This window comes from Apteryx mantelli, chromosome 3, assembly GCF_036417845.1.
Source record: "Apteryx mantelli isolate bAptMan1 chromosome 3, bAptMan1.hap1, whole genome shotgun sequence".
Classification (NCBI taxonomy): Eukaryota; Metazoa; Chordata; class Aves; order Apterygiformes; family Apterygidae; genus Apteryx; species Apteryx mantelli.
In genome coordinates, this window is record NC_089980.1 from 37008122 (window position 1) to 37034906 (window position 26785).

Sequence of the window (26785 nt, forward strand, 5' to 3'; positions counted from 1 at the left end):
TCTTGTCCCACAATACACTTTTTAGGCTACTTTGAAATGAAATTTCTGCAGCTGGAAAACCATGACCAGAATGCTTGTGTTAGTCATAATACATTAGGTTAGGATAGTGTACCACACAGATGACATTCAGTGTGGTATGTGTGGTATGTTATTGATAACTGTCACTGACATTGCACTGCCAGATTTGGTAAACTGGTACCAAGGTACCTGGAGTAAGTACAGGGATGATCTAAGTAATGCTCGCTGCTGTTCTGGCAGCTACATCTTGCCCCTTCACTAACACACCTTTTATTTCCTTTTTTTTTTTTTTTCTTCCTCTCGCCCACAAAGGGTTTAGATCCTCAAGCAGTGCTTGCAGCAGGTGAAAAAAAAAATTTTTTTTTTTTGAAAGGACCTTTTATCCAGATCCCAGAAGTTCTGGAATCTACTGCAATTAAAAGCCCCCCAGCCATGGGCTGGGTAACTAATGTTATGCTCAATTTACTATACATGACAAAACTGAGACAAAGAAGTGAAGATCAGGTTACAAAAGGCACCAGGGATACAAGGTGACTAGAATCCAGGGTTCCTTATCTTAAGTCTTGTGACGTAGCTAAAATATAATCTAGGAAAACAATATTACTCCTAACTCCTTTTCCTCATCTTGCAGCAGAGGCTTGCATTTGAAAAAACCCTTTAATTTATTCTAGATAGGATCATGTATATTACTCTGTGTGTGTGTGTGTGTGTGTGTATATATATACACACAAACTCCTGTTACTTGGATCCATTGTTCATTTGTTTTTGGATAACTATTGTTTTGTTTTTAACAAAATAACTAGTTGTAGATTTTGCTGAAGATTAAACTACTTTTTTTCTTAAGTTTTAATTGGGCACAATGCTTGATTCCACTTAATTCTAGTGTAATCATTTTATTAGACTGTTCAAATTCCATGCAGTCTGACTGATCATTAAGATGAGCCAAATAGCCTAGAATTTCTTTATCACCAAACTCAACTGGCACAACAGCTAGGTATAAGGTTGCTTGCGTTTTGGATCCTGAGCAACGTAAAGAGCCACACAACCTTCTGCTCTCTTCCAGTAGTACCTAGAAAAATGAAAAAACAGATGACCTAATGTGTTTTTTTTATATATTAAAAAAAGCACAAAACAACAATAAAAATATTTATGCTGCTGGAAATGTAGTAGAATACAATGAGGTTCAGTCCTGATTATTTTATTCTCTTTCCATACTGGTATATCCTGCGAGATTTCAGGGAATTACCCTCCACCATCGCTAACATAATTCAAATATGAAACACAGGGGAAGAACATACCTCTATTTATGGGTGAACCCAGGGGAAAGGTTTATATTCTGATCTCAGTCACAGAAAGAGCAAAGCAAAATCATCTCAGTGAGTACAGATATCATTTCTGATGTGAATGTTTAAGAATTCAAGAGTATTTTTGCCTTGTGGCCATCACTTTTATATTAGCTGTTTTTATGCCAATTGCAGAGGTGGCCAGAGATCAATATCAGCATACCACAGTGACACATACAGTAAGAGTGTGCCTGCTGTACAGATCTTATAATCAAAGGTCTTCTCCGGTCTTATAATGCACATGCATTATACCATGATTTTGAAAATATGGTTTCACTGATTGGACTGCAGGACTGGGAATTAATTTAAGTGTTTTTACAGAAGGGGTGGGAAGTAACGGTAGAGGGAGGAGGTGGCTACATCTTGGAATCGCAGTTACAGAGAATAGTTCTGTGCACAGTTGGATGGTTTCATCTCTTCCAGCATTTTTTTTTAAGTGCCAGAAGATATACAGAAGGTGCAAATATCAGAACTACTACTTATTAGATTTTAATTACTAATATCCTGCTAATTATACTAATTTCCTGTAGGAAAGGCTGTCATTTCTATCATTTAATTATAAATCTGCTGCTTTGCATTACCAGTGAGTGTATATCATCCTTCATCTTTTTCATGGTGGGCACTTTATCAACCCATGCTGCTTTTCACAAGAGTTGGCAAATACTTTCCCATTACATTCTCTCTGGAAACTATTTTCACCAGTTTTTCCTTCACATATATCTTGTGTGTTGTGATTATGATACAGCCCTATGCAGTCTACTTCAGGGAGAGAGTTGTGGGCTTGGTCTAGTACCCAAATACCTAATGTATCTATATGTTAAGCCCAGTATCAAGCTTAGAGGATCTTCTGTGACTGCTGATTGGCGTATTATCCCCATCTACCTTTATGTAGGGCCTTCCTTATTCTGCTTTTTCATGGTAGTTTTTATCATTTATTTGTTACCTTTTCGCAGCTTTATCATAGGAGGTGAGTTAGAATGAATGCCTGGCTTTATTTCCTCCTCAACACGCTTCTGCCTTGAGGAATAATACAGCCTATTGCAAATCCTGCATTCACAGAGCCTATGTGTTTCTGCACCAGTGGATGTCCAGCCTGGTACGGCTGAATACACAGAATTTATGTTGTCAGGAGCTGGGAAATCATGCACTGAACCACTGCTCATCTCTACTCACATAGACTGGGCACGGACAAGCAGGCTGTCACCAGCAGCTAGAGTCAGGGTTTTACCATCCATGGTAATGGTAGATGTGCCCTCCTGAAGGGAAAGAACAGAGCCAGCTTTTAATTTTCCAGGTACTGTCACCAGTGAAAGAAAATGCTGCCATTAAGTACGGAAAACTTTCCCACTGAAAGAGTACTTCAAACCTGTTCTGTTTTATGGGGCCTAGCAAAAACTTCAGCAGATATTCCCTGTCTGACAATATTAGCATCAATAAAAACACGCTTCATGGTTCATTGTTCCCCATGATATCGCAGCAACCCATTGCCTGGCTCCTTGGGGATATGCTGCTAACAATCTAACCTAGCAGCCTGCAAATTGGTATGCCTCTCTGGAAGTCACAGGACTAACCTCCTGGAGTATTTCAAGTTCCTCTTTTACTTTTCTGATTCCTAATACCTTTCTAAGTCTTCAAAATCAGTTCACAAGTCAGCAGGGAGCTGACAGAAATTGCTAATAGGAGTCCATCTACATTGCAATGGACTCCTCATTATCTTGCCAAGCAGCGGAGCCAGATTCTTGCCAGCAAGAACAAGGTCTTGCTTCCAGAGGCTGCTGTAAACTGCAGCACAAACAAGTGTCCTTCAAAATGATGTCTTTAATTACTATTTGATTAGTATTAGTGCCTGTGAATCTGAACAGAACAGGAACTGATAGAAATATTAGGCTTAAGCTAGCCTGACTTGTGTAACTGGAAACTAGCTTTCCTCTGTTTGTTTTCCCTCAGGCTGCAAATCTGTTTCCTACAAGGTAGTTGAATGAAGGGCATCTGGATCACCTTCTGCTGTGCTTTTGTATAAACAAGCTCTCAGTTAGATTTTATTAGCTTGGTCTACAGCTTATCTGTTTCCAGTAGAACTGCAGTATGAGGGCAAATGCTTCAAGGAAGAGGTAATAGATAACAGTTTTTATCACTCACAAGAATTTTGTATTTAAAAGATATATGCCAGTAGGAATCAAAACCCTCACCACAACCTGATGGAGGATGGCAGTGGCTGTTTGGAACATACAAGATGATTGAAAAAGAGGGACCATTTTTAAAGCAGCAATAGTTTACAGCTATTTCTAGCAATACTTTGCTGATGAATGGTGGTGTCTGCTGCTGATGTCTTCTGTGAGAAGGAAGTTAATCATTTTAGGTTTTGTTGCCTGTGCTAGGAAGCTTTACTACTGTTCGGTCTACTCTGAATGTCATGGTTAACAGGTGTGAATTGTCACATACCAGCTGCCATATCCAGATATCTGAACTCTTTTTGCTTTTTTCACTCACTCCTGGTCCGTAAGCTATAGCCTAAAAAAAAAAGGAACAGGGAAGAAAAGTAATGGATTCATCCCAGTAGCTGAAGCGTACGTGTTCATCTTCCTACAGCATCTAAAACTTTCTATTTTTAGAGGAAAATGTTCATAGAATATGACATTATTTTTACAGACATTAAAATTCACATTATGTTTGCTATTCTCTTATTGATTCCTGCTGATAAAAAGGGAACTGATCACACCTGCCACTCCTTATGCTCCTCTGCATCCTCACTTATCTATTCCTACTGCCTCCTCCCACTCTCAGCTTCACATCTATATCCTTGCTGGCTTCTGTTCTTAGAACAGGCACTTCCTCCTCATGAACTCTGGGCCCTGTCAGGAGCCTGCTGAAGCCAGAAAGATGTTTCCATTAACATTAGAAGAGCTGCAGATCAGACTTACTTTTCCCATTATTATCTGTCCCTTCTGCATTGATCTTCCTGACTGCAAAGCCAGACCCTTTGTTACTTTCCTGTCAAATGTGTTGGATTGATCAGAGTGTGACTCTAAGCAACCCAAGGAAAGGAACATGTTTCATAAACTATTGTGCATACGGAACAGATATCAAAAGGTGACAACTTCCCTTACACTCAAACTAGGCTGTGCTTGACTAGACTGAGGAGTGCAATGCTCCAACACAGCCCAGGATGCCTGGTGCTGACCACTTCCCTTTGTTTCCCTTTTTCTATAGGTTAACAGAAATAACTGTATATTTACATGTCCATATTAGACTTGGCACCAAGAATGCTGTTCAAGCACGAAGGGGAGTCAAGCATGCCAACATGATGTACATATTACTCACAAGTATTTCTAATTCAGGAAATATGGGGGGGGGGGGAGAGCAAAGATGCCTATTTAAATCCTAAAGAAAATAAATGGAAATAAGGTTCAGGCTGATTCCTTAAACTGACATATCTGAGATAGGAGCTTCCTTGCTGTAAGCTAGTCAAATCAGTGGATGGAGAGGGGCACTTCTGAAAGGCAGGTCAGGCAATGACTGAATTGTTCTGTAGGGATGGATGGTTTTCTCTGCTGACTACCTAGAGGTTCTAGGCCTGGATTCACTCAGCCTAAACATTAGGCACCTGACATCTGTACCTTTTAAAAAATTCGCTCTCAGAGAAATTAAAAATTTCCTACCTCTGTTTCAAAGGTGTCTCCAAACACACTTAAGGATTGCTTCTGCTTTATTTCTCCACGATGAACATTTAACCAGCTTTGGAAGGAAAATGGCTCCATAACAGAAGTGGAATTTAGTGGGAAAGGTGTTTCTTTCAGCAGTTCATCTATAAACAAAGCAGAGAAACAGTGAAACTTGCTTCCCTCGGCCTTTCCTAACCTTTTATTGCTGAATACTGTTTGAAGGGTTCAATTTACAGATATCATCTAGTTAAAAGTCAATGACCATGGCATTATTTGCTATTATAGCTGTAAGAATCTAGTACTTGAGGTTATAAGATGCATGTTGTGTGTGTTTGTCTTGATAAGGTTGCTTCTCTGAAGCTGTTCTCAGAACTGTTGTGCATCCGTGTTTGTTACAAATGTGTAAAACAGTATGCAATAGGCAGTAGTTTCTGCTGGCATATTCTTCATCTTCTTTTACACCAGCTTGTGCGCTGGTGGAATCACATCCGTCGTCTCTGTGTCTTTGCTGAGTCACCCTGACATATCCCCATATAAATGAAATTAGGTCCACAGAACCAGATTACTCTAGATCTTTCATGTATTCAGTACTGGCTTAGGTTTTTCTTCTCCCCCAGATATTTTCAAAGTATTCTAAAGGCTTCATTGACCACAGTGAAACAAATTGGTTATCACAACCTTAAATTTAATAAGAGGCCTTTTTTGTGGTGTTCCTGAAGTAGTAGCTGGATTTAATTTCCAATAATTCTCCTTCATAACTGATTTTCTTTAAAATAGCTGGAGGGCTGAATGCAGTTTCAGTGTAGCTAGCGAAATTCAAGATTTGTGCCCTGCATTGCTGCTATATGAAATAAACTTCTGTCATTCACCAGCCCACAGCAAAGTGCAGAGGCAACACAATCACCTTGGTGGTCCTAGGTAGTTTGTTCTGAGGAGCCATGGGGGAATGCCCCTGGAGTAATTTCAAATAATAATGCCAATTAGATGCAGAAAAAGTCACTAGATGCCTGTCTCCCAAAGGCATTGAGGCAATAAACTTGCAACCAAGTCTTAGTCTCAGTAATAGAGCAAGTTTTATTAAAGTACCAGTGCATTCATTATGTGATTTTCTTTCTTTTTTTTTCTTCTCTTTTTTTTTTTCCTTTTTCCCCCTGAAGCTCTATTTCACTGCTCTGCAGTGTTTTAAATATAGCACTTCATGATTTTTCATGGAAGACTATTTTGTATGTGGTCTTTGAACAGTGTGTGAGGAAGGTCACTGCATGCAAGGCACTGATCGCGCCAGCATCAGCATATAGAATAAGTTTGTGCTGTTTAATGGATCAGTGCACCAATTATCTGTTTTCCTTTCCAGTAGATCTGAATGAGATGCTAAACACTTCAGTTGTAGAAACATGTTTTGTCATTCATATTTCTTCATTATATTAAATTAGATGGAAGAAATCAACAGGTTACAGCAAACTGTTTATCTCGGCATTGCCTCATTCATGAATGGCACATTTTGTATTAGTAATCTTCAGCAAAAGGAATCTCTTTGTTTGAAAGCTTTTTTCCATTGAGTTCTTTGAAAAAGGCATACTATTCTGATATTATTTAACTCAAATATTCAACACATTTTTATTAAACAGCAAAGACCTTCTTAGAAATTAAGGAGCACCAGAAAGAAAGAGAAAATCTTTACATTAGATTTATTCTAATCTGGACCTGGAAGCATTAACAAAACCTAACCTGAGCACTGTGTTTTATTGTTTAATAACACTAAAAAACACTTTTAAGGTTGTTGGTTAGAGTGGTTTATTTTCACACTGCAGTATGTCCGAATTTCTTTTATTTTAACTTTCACAGGTTCATCAAATCTGCTTTGGAGATAATTAGAAATATTTGTACATTTTTTCCTTAAATTATGGTTATACTCAAATATAACTGTATTGAAAAGTTTTTTTTTTTTGGCTAGGAACAGATATTAAATAAAGATCTAAAATATTATTATGATACATATTCACCCACAGCAGAAGAAAGGAAAAAATGAAGACATTGTACCAGAAGGTACTCAGTGCAATTAGTACTCCAGTTGATTTTTAAATGCTTTGTTTCGTTAATAGTAAAAATCTCTACCTTCTGAAGCAATATGAAGATAGCAGAGCTTACTCTGTTATCAGAATAAAACAGGTCATTCTTGAATTTAGAAAGGCCTTTTGGAATACAAGAAAATTACACATTAATATGGCTTTCAACTAAAATACATGTTGTCTCAGCTGAGATTGTAAAAATATATAGCACTCTGTAGGGTAAGAGATAAATATTGAGATGCAATGGGTATCCTGCCTATATCTTGTTAAGGGCATGCATCTTCTCCACAGGCTAAGAATTCAGCATCAGGCTAAGAAATAAGTTCTGGCCCCATATGCTGGAGAACAGCTAGCAACAACTTGAATCTCCAGGGTGGGAATTGTGATGTTTTAGGCAGGCAGAACTATGAGTTCTCCACAGGAGTTAAAGGAATTCAAGCAGAAAAAGCCAAAACACTTGTCTGTGCTCTGAACAAGAAGCAACACAAAACTAACAATGGAAAGGAACTATAAACTTCTTAGTCTGTATCTTAACGTCTGTCGTTTATTCCTAGTAAGTTTGTTGGGGTTTTTTTTAACTAGTTTTCTTCATTCTGGTGTTCTCTGACTCCAGCCATCCTGATCAAAGACATGTCCCATTGCACAGGACCGCTGTAAACAGCCAGCTACACACACTTAGGGCCAATGCAAAGTATAATGCATCCTACACTTACTATGGAGCACGCGCTTCTTTTGCCTGTGATGTACAGGCACATTCCAAGAGTTTCATTTACTTACAAGTAAAGATGGACAATTGCTTTATCCAGGTTGTAACTTCTTTGGGGCAACACCTGTCTTGTTACACTTGTGTCTAGTCAGTGGGCCCTGGTCTGTGATGGGGTTTTAGCTTATTAGAATTCTAATATTAATAGTGCTACTTGCCCAGTGATACGCTAATGACCTCTGAAAACTAGGTCTAGAAAAAATTAACCTTTAGTGAGGTCAAGTATTTTGATTCTGTTATTGCAGAACCTGTTATTGCAGAACAAATAAGAAAGCATGGTGATGATGAAGTACAGCATGGTATGTCTGACACTGTTAATGGCTTACTTGACTGAGTCCTCCTTTAACACTGATACTTATCCCTTGCATGATGCTGGAAGTTGTAGGCATCCAAGTACTTGTGAAATTGAGCTGATGAACTAGAATGAGGGAGAACCAATACTTTGCACTCTGACACATACCAGAGTTGCAAGCTTGGTGCTTCCAAAAGAACTGAGTATTTCTTATCAGCCTAATGGCTTATATTTAGCTATTGCTGCATATATCTATGCTTGGCCTGTACGTTAGCTTTTAATAATGTCTCAGGAGGTGTGAGCAGGTGTGTTTCTGGAGTTCTTGTGTTCTAGCAATACTGTGAGACAATGAGAAAATACATGTGTAATACTGGTAAAGGTAAAAATATGCTAGCAAAATGTAAGACGATAGCAATTCTAAGCTAGTCAGCTAAAAGCTTGATATATTTATGTCCAAGTGATATATCATTAGGTGGAACATCAAATCTAATATTTTCTTACATGTTGTTCTGTTCAGGAGATCCATTTAAAGAGTTCGATAGTTAGGTCCATTTTTGTAGTTCATTACTATTAAATATTCATACCATAGCAATGTGTTCTTTATAGTTTTTATAACTTTTTATCTTTAAATAAGAATGTGATGATATCATGTTAAGCTGAAAAATACATCATGTTTACTGAATGAATTTATAAATATTTTAAAAAAGGAAATTACACTTTTTGGAGGAAGTCAATTTCAGTTAAACAGTAGAGACGATGCTGAGATTCAGAATATGAAGTTGTGCAAAAATGGGTAGGAGGGAGCAGCTTGCAAAAAAACAGCCAGGGAACATCCAGGCAGATCCAGTCTCAGGCTTCCCAATGCATGTGTACAGCCTGCATAGAGACAATGTAGGGGAGAGCTGGCGACTTGCTGGGCTTGCCATATTTCTGATAGCAATAAAGTGGATGGTTAAAAGAGGATGGCCACTAGCCTACCAGGTGTATGTGGGTGTATTTGCTCACCCCCAAGCCACGTGCTTCGTGGAAGCTCCCCCTTCCTGACCCCCTCGTGTCCCTAACCCTTCTTGTCTAAGAACTCAGGTCCTCCCATCTTTTTCCCAATGCATTTCTTGAGCCCGGCTATCCCCAAACTCTTCCAATATCTATCTCTGTATCCCAGAGCAACTCCCTTCTCTCCAATCTTCCCCTTTTTTCCTTTCTTCCATCAGTCTTCCCCTTTGTCTCCCAAATCCCTTCTTGCTCCCAACAAGCTGCTCCCAACTCTCAGCTTTCCCTGCCTTCCTACCTTTTCCTTAGGCCCCTCATACCTGCTACCGAGATCCTTCTGCTCTTCCCTCTTACATGCTGCTATTGCTGCCCATTGCCCCCTGGTTGCTTCACTGGCCACTAGTATGCACCATTTTCCTCCCCCTGCAGCTAGATGAGCCTACGTTCTTGCATGGTTTTTTCACACAGCCTGAGTCCAGGCACTTACTTTTTGCAGGGATTTAATTAAACAGGCTATGCTTAACACATCTGCTTAGACTAAAACCTGCTGGGAGCAAAACTGTCCTCTGAAAACTGGGACTTGTTCTGACCCTGCAGATAGTTGCAGCAGGAGTGAATATAGCAACCCAGGAAGGGAATTAGCAGGAATTACAGACCTCACCCTTCCAGCATTCCTGCCGACACTGGGTACTGTGCGTTGCCTCTGGAAGCTCTTGTTGCTCCCGCCTACCTTCTTGCCTTCTCTGCTACAGAAAGGGATTACACACTGCTGCTCTTTCTCTGCATCTCCCTTCCCCCCTCCACCTTTCCTTTAAAGATGATGTTCCTTGAATTCTTGCTGCAGCCCTGGCAGTTTGGTGCTTCCTTAATTTGTACAACAACATGTGTGAACCATTACAGCATGTTTAACAATAAACAGTATACACTATGCACTAGCACTGGTAACATACTATACACTTGCTACTTGCTCGTAGCATTGCTCTGCCAATTGAATAGGAGAGCTTAGTCTCTGGTTGGAAAAAAAGTACAAAGTCATATTTAAAATTCTAGATTCTAAGTTGCCAAGAGGCAAAGAGTTGCCCCTGGAAATGTTTGTTTCACATGTTACAGAAGTACAGTCACATTTACAAAAATTACTAATGACCCTGGTGCCCAGTTTTTTGAGTGCATATGCAGCAGAATCCACCGTTTTGAAACCTGTAGGTTGAAACTATGAAAGCCGGGAGTTTTATGTGTTCCCATCCAAAACCACGAAGTAATCTAGATTTTTTTCTAAGGAATTATCGGTGGCTCAGGCTTGACTGAAGTCAATAAAGTTTAAATAAGTAAAATCCTGTTTATTAAAATCTGAAGTCAGGAAAAAAGTCACCTGGTTATAGAGATGATTGCAGAAACCTTGTCCAGCTCTGCAGGCAGATCACTCCCTCCAGACCAGCCACCTTAAGGCTGTCAAGGGGAGCTGCATTTTGACTGTACACTCCACTGGTTCTAAAAGTAAGATTTTCACACTTACTCTTGAACTCTTAATATTCAGCAGCATGCTCTGAAATATGTTGTTGTAGCCATGATGGTCTAAAAACAGATGCAAAAGAACAGTTTGAAAGGAGAGGGTCTTTGGTCTAATAAATATTGTTAGCTCTCTTGCAAGTCTTGTTTCCCTGAGATTTGTTATGAAGGAAAGCAGCAGTAGAAGGAAAGCAGCAGTAAAGCACATAAAATACAACACATTGAAATAGTGCCAACTATGAAACTGATTACATGTTGGCTTTATGAAAAATACTATTTTCAGTGGCATGCCATCCTTCACTTCTAGGCAGCACAGTCCAGATGGATTTTTTTTTTTTTTGAATCTTTAAATCACCTTATATGCCCTTTTCATTACAAAAGCCCCTCCAACCTAAGCCACAGTACTGCCTCAGTCTGTCCCTGCACACTGTGGCTTCATCTCTAAGCCAGGACTTGAGCATATCTCTTATGAATACTGTCTCTCTGTAAAAGAGGAAGACATCCTTATCTGAACTGGAGCACTTAAACCTTGTTTTGTGCTTATCCTTTCACTGAGCATAAAATGGTCCAAACTAGGGGTAAGGAGCTCACATTATTTTAGAACTGTATATCCATTTCTTTTTATCCACTTTATAATCATCCCTTCCACCTCTTAAAGGATACTATATCATGATGAATAGTTCTGATATACCAGTTTTGCACAGTTTCAGGTTTAATTGCCAATTCTAGCAATAATATATACCCTGGGATGTTTTTCCCAGAGGTGCCTGCCTAATACTTATGAAAAGCCCAGCTTCATTCTCAACATTAGCAGAAATGTCAATGAGACTAGTAGGAGTTTAATACGTCCACAAATCAAGCCGGTTAAAAGATACTTACCTGTGGACTGAGGGACAAAATTTCAGGCACTTTGGAAAAAAAGAAAAGTTAGCCTCATTCCATACAAAGGCACTGAAAATGACTGATTACTTTGGGGAGAGTTGGTCCATTTCACTGTTGCTGAGTATAGATGCTGAAAATGTAGTGCTCTCTTGGTGTAATTATACCTTTCCCTGTATAACTGTATTTGTTTTTGTAGCATGCCCTGAGAACTGGTATAACTGTTAATTTATGAATTGTCCCTGTAATTATTTTTTTGCACATTTTTCTTTGTGTCGTTAAATCTATGGTGGAAACTAAACATTTTTTTCCTGATTGAAACAAAGAAGTTTGATGCAGAAAGCTTTGAAAAATATTTTTGTAATAAAAAAATACAGCTTCTCCAAAAGGAGACATAACCATCCAGAAGAAAGGGAATACATTAGAACAGCCAAATTGCAACTTTTTTTTAAAGGCTCTTTATGGTAATAGCTAGGTCATTGTAATTAAGAATGCTAAATTGCATCAAGGGGAATACTGACTAGTGATCAGAGCACAATCCTAAAATCAGGACCCCTAGCTTCTGTTTCTGAATCTTTTTATGACTGTGAGAAATTCATTAATTGTCTTTGTGTCCACCTTCTCCTCCCATGAAAGAGGAATAGGATACTTCATTATAACTAGTGCTGTGAGACCTCACTGCGTTTGTGAGGCCCAGTAAGGCTTTGTACAGCATATGTATGAGCTCTTACTATTAAATAGCCTTAGAAACACTAGTGAAAATGTCAGACTGACTCCATTAGTGAGCTGTCTGTTTCAGATGTTGCTGTCTGGGGAACATTTGAGAAGAGCATAAGGAAAAAAGAAACTACCTTATTAGAGAAGACATACATACTGAGAAACTGCTCTGAGCTTTACAGCTTTTAAAAATATTATTATTATTTTTTTAATAAAGTCTTAACAGAAAAGGAAAATAATTTTATATGGCATTTTTTCCAGTTTCCCTGACAGGTTTATTATATACATTATGAACTAAAGGTCAGTAGTGGCTTCGTTCCCATGGTGAAGAGCTCTCAGCTCATGGAGAGCTCTCGGCGATTACAGTTTGTGTTCTGCCTCTTTGAGGATGCTCAACTGAGAATATTGCAAGAGAAGCATTTTTCTATCTTGGGATGGTTTTGTTTGTTTAGTGACTGTAGCTGTCATTAATGTTCTGTGCTCCAGGTACCTAATGAACTTCTCGAGGAGTTATTGGCTCCAGGGAACAGAGTGTCATCAGTCCTGACTTTTGGATGATACATTTAGGTTTGGGACTGAGAGATTCAGTAGAAGTTTTCACATGGAAAATTATATTAGCCAATGTACTCCAGAGGTTGTAGTTCCTCTTTATTTATGTATTTAATATTATTAATTTAGGTAGGGGGTGGCCTACCTGGTTTGTCTGAGCTCTTCACCTCCAGCACTAGCTGGGTATATCCAGTGGGAACCTTTGTGGTGGGGACAGTTAAGTGTGAAGGGAGGGGTGATGGATGAAGTCAGTGAGAAGGTTGCATGGGTGTTTAGGATTGTAGGTGTGTATTAGATTAATCGATTCCTATCTTCCACCTCTGTAGCCTTTGCAGTTCAGGTGAGCTTCAGGAGAGATATGAATGTGACTTGGAAATTGGCTGGCTTACTGGACTTAGGTAGGACAGGAGAGAAAGGCTGGTGGGAGAAAAAGATGAACAGCATATTGATATGGGCATCTTTGCCAGAATAGAGAGAGTAAGGAAGATATGAAAAGGGAATTGATTCAAGTTGTGGGTAAAAGTTAAAAAGCAGTCTCTAAAAGAACTGTATAATTATTGTGCATCCAGACAATTTACAAATTCTTGACTATTTGTGTCGGCTTAACCAGGTCAGAGTGAATGCTCTTTTGTCCTGGAAAATTTGTAAAATTCCTGGTGGCTGTTTGCAAAATAAGTTCCCAACAGAAACACTTTATATCTAAAGGCTCATATGCTGTTTCTTTTAATACATAGACTCAAAGCAAAAAGAAGTAATAAATTATAGAAAAGAATGAGCGACTAGATAGGTATGTTGGAAGTCCTTAAAAGATGAGAGCAAAGGGAATCAAGTATTTAGTTTTCTAAATAGCTTCACAGCTAATGAACCTTATTTCCAAAATGATCATTTTTGTTTAAAAAGGATACTGATAGTATCCTTAGGTTTATTTTCAATGTTCCTACAACAGAAAAGTAAACATATATACCATGCCCTAGGCTGTATCATAGTCCTACTCCAAATGATTGAATAAAACACTTAATTTTTCATAGTCATTCAGATAGTTGATTGTTATTATTTTTTTTGGTATACTCTGAATAGCAAGCATAGAATTATGTGGTATTTTAACAGTACTAACCAGATACGAGGTTCAGACTGTAAATTGCCCTGGATACGCTAGAATTAATTGAAGTTTTGCAAATGAAGTCACTACAGGACTGGTGTTTGTATTAAATTTCTGTATGCCCATTAGTGATAAAGTTTTTATGGGAATTAAAATGTCATTAATGCTTAATATTAGTATATTATTACTTAATGATGATTAATTAGATTAATCAATTTGCTTAAAATGAAAGCTGACATCCTACTTTTCCTGTTAAAAAAGTCTTTGTGGTTTATTGAAATCTAAGAGATTTCCCTCATTCCCTTGTTCCCCAAACTGGAAACAAGTATCAAAATGCTCTCAAAGATCATTATAAGAAAAAAGTCTAACTTAGGAAAAGTCTTTTCCTACTTTTTTTTTTTCCTTCAAATTTTAAATAAAAGAAGCCTGAATTATTTCAGTGAGCACTGGCAGGATAAAGTTCTGAACTTTTGGATCCTTTTGTAAACAAGGTTCAGTCATCACTGCTTATTAGAACTGGGGTTTGTGTCTGTCTGAAGTGTATTTGAATGTCTCCCATCCTCTTAATTATAAAATGGAGATGAAATAGAAACCTTGAAAGAACCTTGCTACCAGTCTGATTCAACTGAAGTTGTTTTGATAGTTGTGATTCCTCATGTCAAAAACTGTGGAAAGCAAAACAACACCTCCCTCCTCCCCCCCTCCCCCCCAATCTTATGTTTTCCATGTTTAAAATATATTCAGTTCAGCCCTATTGATGAAGGAAGGGGGAGTTTTCTCAGCCCTTATTTCCACACACGGTAACAAGAGGCTAGCAATTTATTACAAAACAGTTCTAAGGAAGATGCCTTGCATAAAGTTTCCATGGAAAACCTGTTTCTGATTGTATTTCTGAGTGTACTTGAGATTCACTTTCCTTTAAAAAAAAACAAAAAACTTTTAATAGCTAGTGCTGCTTTTTCATATATTCTGAGTACGCTGCTTTCAGAGGTACTGCCCTAGTGTTGGCTGAGCCAAAAACTATAAATAAACCAAGAAAAAGTCTGGACTTAGTATAAAGGGGGGGGGGGGGGAAGAGCTTGATTGATTCCATTTATAACTTTCCTGTATGAGTGAGCTGCAATCAAAGTTTTCTTTGAAGATGCTTATCTTCAGTTTTATTCCATTTCTCTCTAAGAAGAGGAGGGAATAGTTCAGGCTTAAGTAGAGATGAACCTGGCAGTGCTTTGCTTTAAAACTGATGGGATTATGGATTTACAGAATAGAAATAGTCTGAAATCCAGCCCTCTGCATAGGCCAGCTCAAATCTTAATGTTTCCCTCAAGACGCATTTGAATACAAGAAACTGGTGGTGGCTTGTTATACAAGTCCCGTGCTGGTTGTTGAACTCTACTTTTTAAGGAAAAAAAGAGAACTGCTAAGGGAATAAATCCAAGGTGTTATTTCTCTACCAATGGGATACGACTCGAGGAAGAACATGTTACTAGCTTACTCATATCTCGGTCAAACTTTGTTTGATTTTATACACAAGTTTCACTGACATTTAAAGGAGCTGTTAGCTAAAACTTCTGCAACTAAAAATTTGGGTTATTTTTCCTGTGTACAAAACACCACTGTGACTTTGAGCTTATTATTGTCCATGAGAAGTGAAAATTGGAAAAATGGAGCTGTTCCCCCATGCTGAAATCCTGCCACATAATTTTTTTTTTTTTTGATTGCCTTTTGCTTGTTGTAAGAGTTATGGCAAGAGTTAAGCCAAGAGCATTTCAAATATTTGTGGTGTAGTCTCAGAGGTTAATCCAAGGGGGAAGCCATTCAGGGAAAAAAGATGTAATGAGCTCTGAGCAAAATAAGTACGTTTATGTGCCTTATTGTTTTTCTCTTGGAAAAAAAACCCTTCTTTCAGCTTTATTAAAGTCTCTCATGCCTAAAAAATAGAGCTTCTCTACTGGATTTATCAATAAGAATTTCTCCAAGTTCTCTGTAAAAAGTGTAAAGATGTATCATAATTTCTGATTGATTGTCAGGTCTTTTTTTTTAGCTCTGTTCTTCTGCAAAAATATTGACAATATAAATCTTTGTTTTCCTCTTTTCTCTACACTGATGTAATTCATTTGTTATTGACATATAAACTCTCAGCTTAGACTGGTGAGGGACATTTATTGGAAATCGCTGCATTGAACAAGGATAATATGTATGAGAAAGGCTATTTTTTTTTATTACAGCAGCATCTAGAGGCCTCATCTGAAATTAGGTTTCCTGTGCTAGACACTGGAAAGACAGCAGCTGCCCTAAAGCAGTCCCCTCACCCCAACAGGACCCGAATGCCCCCCCCCCCCCAAAAAAAAAACAGGTAAAAGACAGGTGAAAACAATTATCATTATTTGCTTATTGGGATAGTGAGGCACATCACACAGGTCACCTAGATCTGTGAGTGCTAATCTAGTGCTTTACCCACAATCATGATTATCCCAGGTGGGTGAGATGGTAGCTTTAACCTTTTGGAAGGCCAGAAAAACTCAAATTAGAATAAACATGTTTGGTGCATATAAACAGAAGTAAGATCTTGGGAAGGACAAGATTTTTCTTCCTGAGAAACAGCTTTTTTCTGATAAGTACGTTTGCTAGTCAGGCAAAAACACAATGCCAAAAGCTGGTTTAGCTACAAAATCTTTCAGACAGGCTTTCTTTCTGGCTTGCCATTTCCTAAGCGTAAAGGCTTGTAAATTTGTTATGCTATATACACAGGACTCTTCTGTGAACTCTTACTTCACTTTGAGGATTTAGTCAACTAGTTTGATGAAAGGTGCTGTTCACGCAGAAAAGCTTTCTCTAATTTGGATAAGAACTTTGTTCCAATAGCGATTGAGACTAGATAACTCTGCAGGCAGTGAAGTTTTCATGATGACTATCAATCTGAGAAATGGGATAAATGTTGAAATAATGTTTCATTAGGACTTTTATCTATACCAGTGTAATTTATAAAAATGATCCTATATAAGAAATTCTGAAATTATTATGGAGGTTGAGGATTACTGATCTCAAAAACTTCTTAGAGAAGGGAACTAAAATTTGTCTTTGGCTTGTGGCATAGAGCTTTGAAATTTAAATTATAAGTGTGATTGAAAGATGAAATTCAAATTTGTCCTACAGCTGTAATTGTAGTGTAGAGTATCAGGGCTGTGTTGTGTGCGCACCCAGTGTACTTAAGCCATTAATCTTCTGGCTGTTCCAGGAACTCCCCTGTTAGTCATCTGCATAGAGGAGAATATACTGATCTGAAACAGTAGACCCAGTGGAGACAATGTGATTGAACTTGTGGCCTTCACAACAAGGTATTTGACTAATTGGTGCAGGAACTCTCCGGGTGGGAATTTTGGAGATCCTGCAGGTAGCTCCTGCTGTGCCTACACCAGTTTGTACGTTTCCATGTGATGATTGAGAATCTGGCCATCCCAGAGACTCTCCAGGTGGTTCCAGCAGCAGAACTGACCACATTGTACTCAAATAAGACACTTACAAATACTCAGTAGAAACCATTCCTGCAAATGCAGAAATGGTCACATAGTATAGTCTTTTGTACATAGTTAAGCCAGTTGGGAGATATTCTGTATGTAATTAAAATTAATCAATAGCAGTGGATCATGCATATACTAAACAGTCACATAGGACCACAGGCCAACAGGATAACAAGATTTCAGTAGAAAAACAGTTTGGGGGAGTCTCACCCAATCTCACTGAAGGTACCGTTGCAAAGACCCTTGCAACAGAGACTTCTATTGCCATCTGGACAGTGATCATCCTGTTTGTGAGATTTGATTCCCCACATAAGCATCATCCTATGCAAAGATTCCAATAAATTAGCTTTTTTTAATAGTCACTTCTGCCCATGTTCTATGTCTCTGTCCAACGAACTCAAGAGTAGAGTTATAACTTGAGTATCTACTCCAGCGTGGAAATTGCAATCACTATCCACAAACAGTGGCAAAATAAAAATAGTGAAAGACAGCATGGAAGTTAAATGGATCAGGCCTCACATGAACCAAAGGCATGTGTCCTTACCAAGTATCCTTTCTTCCCAAGAGCAGATCACTTTGCACAGTTACAGGTAAAGGAGTATAAATAAGTATCTAGCGTGTAGAGTCAACTCACTAAAACCTCATTCTGCACAGTTGGAAATGGAATTTTATTTGTACAAAACTTGAATGGTATGGGAGGATAGAGATACTGAGATTTCACTCTGTACAGTTACCTTATAGCTCATTATGATGTCTTCACGTGAACAGCCCAGATGCTTTTAGTAATCATGTATATGGATTTTATTTGTGGTGGGGAAATGAAAGGAATTACTTCCCAAAGTAATTTTCATTTACATAATCAGAGAGGAAAAAAGCCCCAGAAACTTCAAGTCATTTTATGTGAACGTAATCATTGCTGTTCAATCAGATATAATAATTGTTCTAATTCTGAAATTAATTTACATTACCTGGATTTGGTTTTCCCGTTTGATATTGTCTTGAATTGAAAAACCTGAAATAATAAACATTAAGCACGGGTAAAAAGTCATGTTCATGTACTGTAAGTTAACAGAGATTAGGCAACAATGCTGGCCATTAAGTTTTGTGCTGAAAATGTATAGGCCATACCTTCAGCTACTATTGTGTGTGTTCAACAGGACTATACTAATTTTATTGACTGAGGGTTTGGTTAAAAGTCACTGCAAAATTCATGTCCCCATACAATTTCCTACTCTGATGTTATGCTGTTTGTGATTATTCTTTGCTTGTACAAGTTTGTTTGGACTATACTTCACCTTTAGCAACCACTTAAAGCAACAAATCAGCCAGATAATTGATGACATTTCCTGGAAGACAGCTGCTTTTCAAAATCTGTAGCAAATTTGCCACAGCCATGATTATCCATGAATAATATGGATTAAAAATAGTTAAGCAAGCAATGAGAGTCAAAAAAGCCAATGTAATGAAATCCAAAGAAGCCCTAACACAGTTTAGTGCTCTATCTAGTTAACTTGGCAACAAATTAGTGTTAAATTTTCACTTAATTCTTGTTGTTTTTAGCAGGAATGTACTCCTACTTGTTCATAAGGTGTGTTCCAAGTAGATATGGGGAACACTTGAATTTTTTTTTTTTTAATCTGATTTAATGAGTTTGAGGTATACAAGATACAATTAACAGTTTGTAGAGCATTAATTCACTTTTAACAAGTCAATGTAAAATACAGCAGAATAGAAATGAAGTATAGAAGTCAGATTGATAGAGACCTATTAGATCATTTTAACAGTTCTTTTGGAATTTACAAATAAAAAAGCTTACTCTTGAATTATTGGCATAAGTTGAGTGCCAAGATCTTCACAGTGAAACCATTTTTCAAAGAGGACAGTAGTTGATTTTCCAACGTAGTATCTGAGAAATAAAAACATTAGTCAATCTTTTTATTAACTAACTGATCAGGGATTTTGAAGAAAATAGCTACTTGATGTGTATAAATGTGGAATTACTATGTTACTCTCAAGCCTGCTAGATTTTACTCTGAAGTATGGGGGTTTTTTTGTTTTTTTTTTTGTTTGTTTGTTTGTTTTTTAGGGAGGCTGTCTATTCCCCTTATCAGCTGACCTGTGGGTGGGGTGCCTGGTAGTTTTGCTGAGCAACCATGAAAAAATTGCCAAATCCCTCTAGCAAACTTTTAGGATTTAATCTTAGAAACTGAACTGGGCCATAACCCTTTGGGACTACTAACTTGTCAACTTGCTTATTGCCCATTCATGATTTGATTGAATACACAGTGGCTTCTTTGTAAAAGTTTAGCTTCAGTTATGTAAGTTTAGGAAGTATTGTTTAGCTCGCTCCTCTGCAGAGGAATCTCTTGCTTCATTTTCATTATTTTATGTCTTAAGAAATAAATAAATTGCGTTGAGATCAGCAGATCAAGCCTGCTGTAATCCATGGAATAGCAAACGTAAAATTTACCTACAGATTCAGGAAAATATAACTTCATGGACAGGCAAGGAACTCATGTTCCAGTACATCACTCATACTGCAAGTGATTGCAGATGGGTCCTATGTCTCCTTTGGGTTAAAGTGATTGGATTTTGTGTTTCAAGAGGGAAACAAGGCTTATGATTATACTGTGCATGTGTGTGTATCTGTGTATTCATATCTGTCTTATGTATCCATATCAATATTGTCTAGAAACTTTTTATGAGCTCCCCAGTTCCTCAAGTTTTGCAAAAACAGTCTAGGCAGGTAGAAGAGTGACTGCTTCCAACATGGAACAGGCTGCAATGTGAGCACAAATTTTGAGCACCAGAGAATCTACAGAGAAGATAGGTGTCATAAATGTCTCAGCTGGGAAAAGGCTTTAGGAGGACTTTGCATCTTACTAGGCACTAAAGAAACCAATCACAAAACTAAAATCCAAACAGCTAGTTTTAAACTAGTCTGCCACAGGATTAAGTTTAGCTAGTATCATTTAGTGCATTTTTATGAACTATGTATGTTTTTACGTACAAAGCATGTAATTATAGAAACTCTTTGAAGCAGGCTCTTTATTTGTCACTTATACAATAATCAGCATTCTGGGGACTGATTTATGACTGATGCTTGTAGGCATGATAAATAATGGAATAGTAAAATGGTCTTTGCTGCAGCTGGCTGGGAGTGGGAAGTCTTATATGAGCAGAGATTCTGGCTGTAGATCCCCATCTCTTCCAGAAACACACAAAGAGCCAGTGTAGTCCCAAAAGTACAAAATGATTGTTCACTTCCAAAATTTCAGGTGTCTTTATTCATTATGTCAGTATGAAAACACAGGCACTAAAAACCTTGCAGTGCTTTATTTTCAGTTACTTCATTAGATATTTTCAATTAAGAGTGTGCTTTGTTAATACAATTAATTTTTCCACCTGAAACACATATGGTGGCTTTTAATTAGTTTACTATCTGTACAAGAGCATGACTATATCAGACTGCAAATCCCTAACCTACCTGGGATCCTTAAAAGCCATTCAGCATCTCTTTAACTCATACCTTTACGTTCACAAACTTCATGTGCAAGACAGAAGCTAAGAAATTATGAATCCTAATGGATTAGCCAACAATTTATTCTTCACCTGAGCCCATCAATTTCTGTCTTTAATCTTTCCCTCTCAATTACAAGACCCACAGTGTCTGCGTATCGCTGAGGAGAATGAGGTATCCTAGCAGGTAGGAGAAACATCTGTTCAGACAAAGAAATGAGAAAGAATCCGTGTTAGACGGTCATTGTTCATTGGGTTGTTCCTCTCCCCTTCCTCCCCCAAAAGTCCTCTGTACACTCTCCCACTTTTTCCCTCCTCCTTGTTAATGCTGTATTGCTCCTGCATTGCTCCTGCGCAGCTGCGCCCGTGTTGGTACCACCAGCCAAGCAGATGCTGTTTCTAGCTCTCAGGCAGATGCTGTGCGAATGCTAGCCACTGATTTAGCAATTGGTGTTGCCTTTGCAGCAGCGAGGGCTCTCCCCCTAGTTTCACCATCATTGCTAGACACAAGTAAAATCCAACCTGTTACCCTACCTGGAATCCAGAAATCTACTGGAATTTCTGAGTAACAGAAATAGAAATTAAGTTTGTTGCCAGCTCAAGATTTCTAAACTAATTGCCCGTGCATATCCCTTCAACACAGCAAGCACGGGATAATGAGGAATGTGATTCTCTCCAGAAATAATAAATGTGAGGGACTACTTACTAATGCAAGTGAGAGAAAGGGACTAAATGATGTTTGGTCAGGGGAAGACACCTACTACTGAAGTCTGAAAATCATTTTCTAACAGCTGTCTGACTATGTAGGAAGGTGGCAAGTCTGCACTGTTCGTGAGCACTACAGATTTCTTACCTGAGTTTGGGCAAGTCATTGCAGTTTTTCTGGCTGTAAGACAGCACTAATGATACTGCCTCACTACGACTATTGCCAGTCTTCTCACTAAGGACACTGCGTGTTCCCTTTCATTAATGTTTCTGGTACATGCCAAGATCTCATCTGGATGTACTTCTGAAGCATGAAGTGTATTACCAGAATTTCAATGTTTATTGGTTTGAAACCTTAGACTCGTTTCTTCATTGAAAAGGTCATATGCTTCTTTTAGTGACATCAAGCTATTCAGTCTAGTGTATGTCCTTCCTTTTAAAAGCTAGCCTCATTACAGCTGATACTTAATCCTTTCAAAGGCTGAATGCAGTTCAAGCTAGTGACAGTAATAGAGTGGTAGCACTAGCATGTCTAATACCTTGTAGTAATTTCTTGCACTCATATAAAACATCTAGCCAGACTCTTGTTAGTCGCATTGAAAGGTATGTTTTAGGAAGTCTTCCACTATAAGAAAAACTATTTAAATATTAGATTGAATATAGCTGGATACATTTTTTGCCTAAATTGCTGTTTTAAAAATGTTCTTGTGTTGTGAAGGCTAGCTGTGAGGACAAAACAAGACGGTTGAAATAGCTCAAAAATCTTTAAATTTTTTTAAGTTCTGAGCAGTTTATCTAATGGAGTGTGTGTGTGTGGGGGGGGAGTATTTACCTGACAGAATATATTTAAAAAAAAAAAAAAAGGCTGATTTGCTTGAAGTCATGTTGCAGATTCTGTGCCATGGTGGAGAACAAGAACTCCTTCCAGTATGTTTCTGACTCTCCATTTTTTTGTAAGGTGGCATCAGAAGTTGGGATGCCCATTCAGGTATTTCTGCCTATCACTGAAATGTTGAACAGACAGGGTGTATTGTAGTTTGCTCTTAGTGACATGGAATTTGCTATACTGAATTGAAGACTTTATTCTTTTTTATCTCGATGCCATCCCTCACACAGCAGTGATGAAACTGATTTTGAAATAATTCACAGAAGGCTCATTTAACATACCTATGTACAACAGTAACAGAAAAACAACCCTGTTTTACCTCCCCTTCTCGGATGACAATGTCTCTGCGATTCCCGTTTTCAATGATCTTCAAGCACATATCTCCTTTCACTTGGTAAAATAACTGAAGGAACAGAAAAAGTGACATTAAAGCAACTGCTCCGAAACAGTCTATACAGCTTATATTTCCACTTCATATTCTGTATACGATATTCACAAAGACATTTAATCTGTGATTGTCAATATTTACACAGATTTTTTTCTAACAACCTCAGTTGCTTTCGAAAATACTACTAATTACGTATTACCTCCATTATTTCCATACGTTTGAAAATCTATCCTGCAGGTCCCCACCTGCGTAAAGAACTCTTCCGTGAACCCAGGGGAATTCCATTCTACTGTCTTCATTCCTGGGGATTACTCTCTGTAGGACTGGGACTTTACAGCTGAGACATTCATTTATTGCACTGTACTTGAAATTTCATTTCTGTCATTTTTCAGTTCAGTTGTAGCAGGGCCTTCACTGTTACATTCAGTGAAATTAAATGTCAGTTTTCCAGCTAAGCTCCAAATATGTCCAGGTTTTTTGGGTGAGTGTTTTCATTTTTAATGCATCTTTCCCATGTGGGAATTATTGTCCATTTAGAAGCTGGTCTGCTTTATTTCTGTGGATACTTTTGAAGCCCTGCAGCAGCTGCTCCTCTTCCTACTGTGTATGTAACAGGATTATGGCCTAAGTTTACATAAGGACAGAACCACTGAACCCATTATTCTTTCTTCAGTGACCTTTTCACAGTCCTGTTATTCCCAGAGTATATAATCCCAGAGAAGCTTTGTGGAGGCCCTCAGGTGTTCAGACCTAGCCTCCTGTTTCATTGCAGAACGGTGCTATTATCTGCAAGCAGGTCCCTTTTTGACCTGGAATAATGAGCACAATTTTTCTCGTTCAATATAAAACAGAGCAATAATACTTTAAAAAGTCAAATGTATTTTTCCTGTTCTGCCACTCTCTGCCAAGCTTCTGTATGTTTTCTGTGTCCTGTTTGCCATATCTAGAAACCAAACAGATTAATTCATGTAATTGTTAATGCAGCTGAAATTGTGTAAGGCCTGACTAAAAATTAGAACTATAATGAAAATTATTTTATTTATAGTCGTTCACCACAGTTTTAGCAAACTGGAAATAAAGCAGTGAACAAATATAAGGAGGGGAAGGAAAACACTGCCAAATTTATACAAATCCTGAAACAAACTTTTTCCAACATTAAGAAAGCTTAATCATTTTTGAAATCAGAGTTATTTGCAAAGCAATTTGGAAATATTGATTGATACATACCTCTGAGAACTCAAGGAACACCTTTATGAGCACAAGAATAAATATACTGCCAGAGGAATGGAACAGTTGAGAGAACTGCAGATGATGTACTGCGAAAGAGCTCATGCTGAGACCCCTTACATGAGCGAAGAGGTTCATCTTGTGTCAGGGACATCACCGTGGATAAATATAACTCTTGTCCAGATGGCCACAGTGTCAGGCTATTTATTCTTCTTGCACTTCATTTTCGCGTGTTCTTTTCCTGTCACTTTCCTTGGTGCTACTGAATGAATGACTGTATAAAATGCTATAGTAGCCCTCATTACAGAGTACCTCAGGCAAGGCTGACTGCTCATTGTACAGCATAAAGTGATCTGAGTGGAGAATTGGTCTCTCTTTCCTTTCAAAGAGCGCCGTCTTATCTAAAAACATAAGATTCTGACACTGATTATCACACAGGCCATTGGTAATAAGGCACCAGCAATGCGGAAATTGAAAGATCCTTTCTGAAGTACTGGGTTTTATAGTGGTATAGATACCCTATAACTACTGTAACTACTGAGAGCGCTATTACTGAACACTTGCACAAGCATGTTGACGAGGGAAAGGATGAGGATCTAACAACAGAGGGAGAATTTTATGCTGCTTGTGAACATGAATCACATGGATAAGCATCTTTCTGGTAATAAAAGACTGGAGGGGGAGGGCCATTCAGCTCAACAGTAGAGCATCACAGTCATAAGGAAAGATTCTTAACACAACACTGAATAGTGAATTAAAAGAATTGTTTTGCAGTTGGAAAGGAGGAGTGAGGTGGGCTGCAAATTGCCAATAAGTGTTTTTCTGTCTGAATGTAAATACTGCCTTTCACTGTAAATTAGTCTATTCTTCCAAACTTTTTTTCCTTGGAAAATGTCTGAGTGTTTCAGTCATCCATAAATTATCTGATGTCATTGTGATGTATACAAGTCACAGTAATTATTCAATCTACTGCTGTGCTTATATTATACTCTGAACTTTTATTGAGAAAACTATCAACTGTTTAATGTCTCAGTGAGTTACAGTCTGGGCCTACTTCATAGGACAGTCTAGTAATACAGTATTCTATTGTCTTTTTACTGGAATGTTATTCTTTTCTAAATGCTGACTGAGCTTTGCATTCTGGGCAAATCTAGCCTTTTCCTAAGTACCCCCCACCCCCCTCCAAAACCAGACCTGAGTAAGGAAGCACTGGTGTGTGTGTGTGTGTATATGCATGTGTGTTTGTATACCTATACCTATATATATGTGCATGTGTGCATGTGTACGTGTGCGCGCATGTATATAGCGAGTAAGGCAGTGGCAGTAGAGTTCACGCTGCCTGCAAATATAACTTTCCTAATTGGTCTGTTTTTACTGGGGTAATGGATTTGGTATCTGTTCTCCTTGATAGTACTAAAAATCGAGGAAATCTGTGTAACATTTTTACTCTGTTAGCATTTTATTAATAGCATAATGCTTCTTGCTACATGTAATAGATGTATCCTTGCAGAAAAAGCCTACAATTTGTATATCACTACTGCATAGCAAGTCAAAATCAGGCAGGATTTGTCTTTCTAGATGAAGCATGTGGCTGAAGGAAGAAATAAAGTCTGTTCAGAAGTATTTTCATCCCTTTTATTATGAAATATGCTTATTTATAAATATTTTCTTTGACTTTTTACACTTCCTTCTTTTCTTCCTTTCTCTTTCCCAGACTCTTGTCTGTCTTCTAGCTCTTTCTTAATTATTATGTGGCACCTTCCTGTTACTATTACACTAAAACCTCCTCTTCCTTCTCATTAATTCTCATCTGACCTCTAAAAGTTATAAGCCACCTAGAAGTCATTCTTTATGTGAAGCATAAAATTTTCAAAATTGCTGATTGTTGAATACCTCCATTAAAAGCTGCAGATATACCTCTGAAAACTGAATTGAAAGCCCATCAAGACTGCGACCGTTTATTTTTTGTCCCAGTTCCCTTCAATTCTCTTTATTGTAGGAGAACTGCATTCCCCTTCCCTGTCTGCTTCACCCTTATTCATCATGCTTCAAACCAGACAGTATTGTGTTAAGCTGCAGTGAAAGGCAGCATGGCCAGTGCTGAATCACTGTCAAGTCTGTGAAGAGGTTTTCCACCCAATTATGCAGACTCTGACTGGCCCTTCCAGAAAAAAAGAGTGGTGGTGCACAGAGGTGGGAGTTCACTGTTCCCTTTAGTAGAAGAGTCGCTGAGGTTGCTTGTCTTGGTCGGATCATTTCACCAGGGGAGTAGAAAGTACAGATACTGCCTTAAAAAGAGCAGTATCATCCCTGCCATATTAAGGTTGTGGGAACTGTATTGGTCTTTCATCCAGATATGTGGATCCTAACAGAGTAAAGAAGGAAGCATGTAGGAGGGGAACTCAGCTTTTCTACCTGGATTGCTTATGCCAATGAAAATATAAGTCTGTTTTATTTTATGTGCAGCACTGTAGTGTAGGGCTTGCTAATTTAGATACAACTTTGACATGAAACGCTGCCTAGATGTAGTACCCCAGAGCTCTGTGCTGGCGCTTGGGGCTGTGAGCTTGCATGGACCTCTAAAGATATCTGCAATTTGCAGCGTACTTTGAGTGCTGCTTCTGAAAGTGGAATTCGGGATTGCTCAGCCCCTTG

General features: G+C 38.2%; 1 protein-coding gene across 1 annotated transcript in view; it reads right to left on the bottom strand.

Annotated features, from left to right (window-relative positions):
• Positions 1-364: 364 nt before the first annotated feature.
• Positions 365-26785, bottom strand: part of HAAO (3-hydroxyanthranilate 3,4-dioxygenase) — a 35806-nt gene continuing 9385 nt past the window's right edge. The window contains exons 3-10 of the mRNA XM_013949773.2: positions 22835-22918; positions 21018-21124; positions 19222-19311; positions 18374-18417; positions 5021-5166; positions 3804-3872; positions 2535-2617; positions 365-1087 (exon numbers count right to left, since the gene is read on the bottom strand). Of these exons, the coding sequence (XP_013805227.1) occupies positions 1009-1087; positions 2535-2617; positions 3804-3872; positions 5021-5166; positions 18374-18417; positions 19222-19311; positions 21018-21124; positions 22835-22918 (702 nt within the window). The 3' untranslated portion in view covers positions 365-1008. The remainder of the gene's footprint in view (positions 1088-2534; positions 2618-3803; positions 3873-5020; positions 5167-18373; positions 18418-19221; positions 19312-21017; positions 21125-22834; positions 22919-26785) is intronic.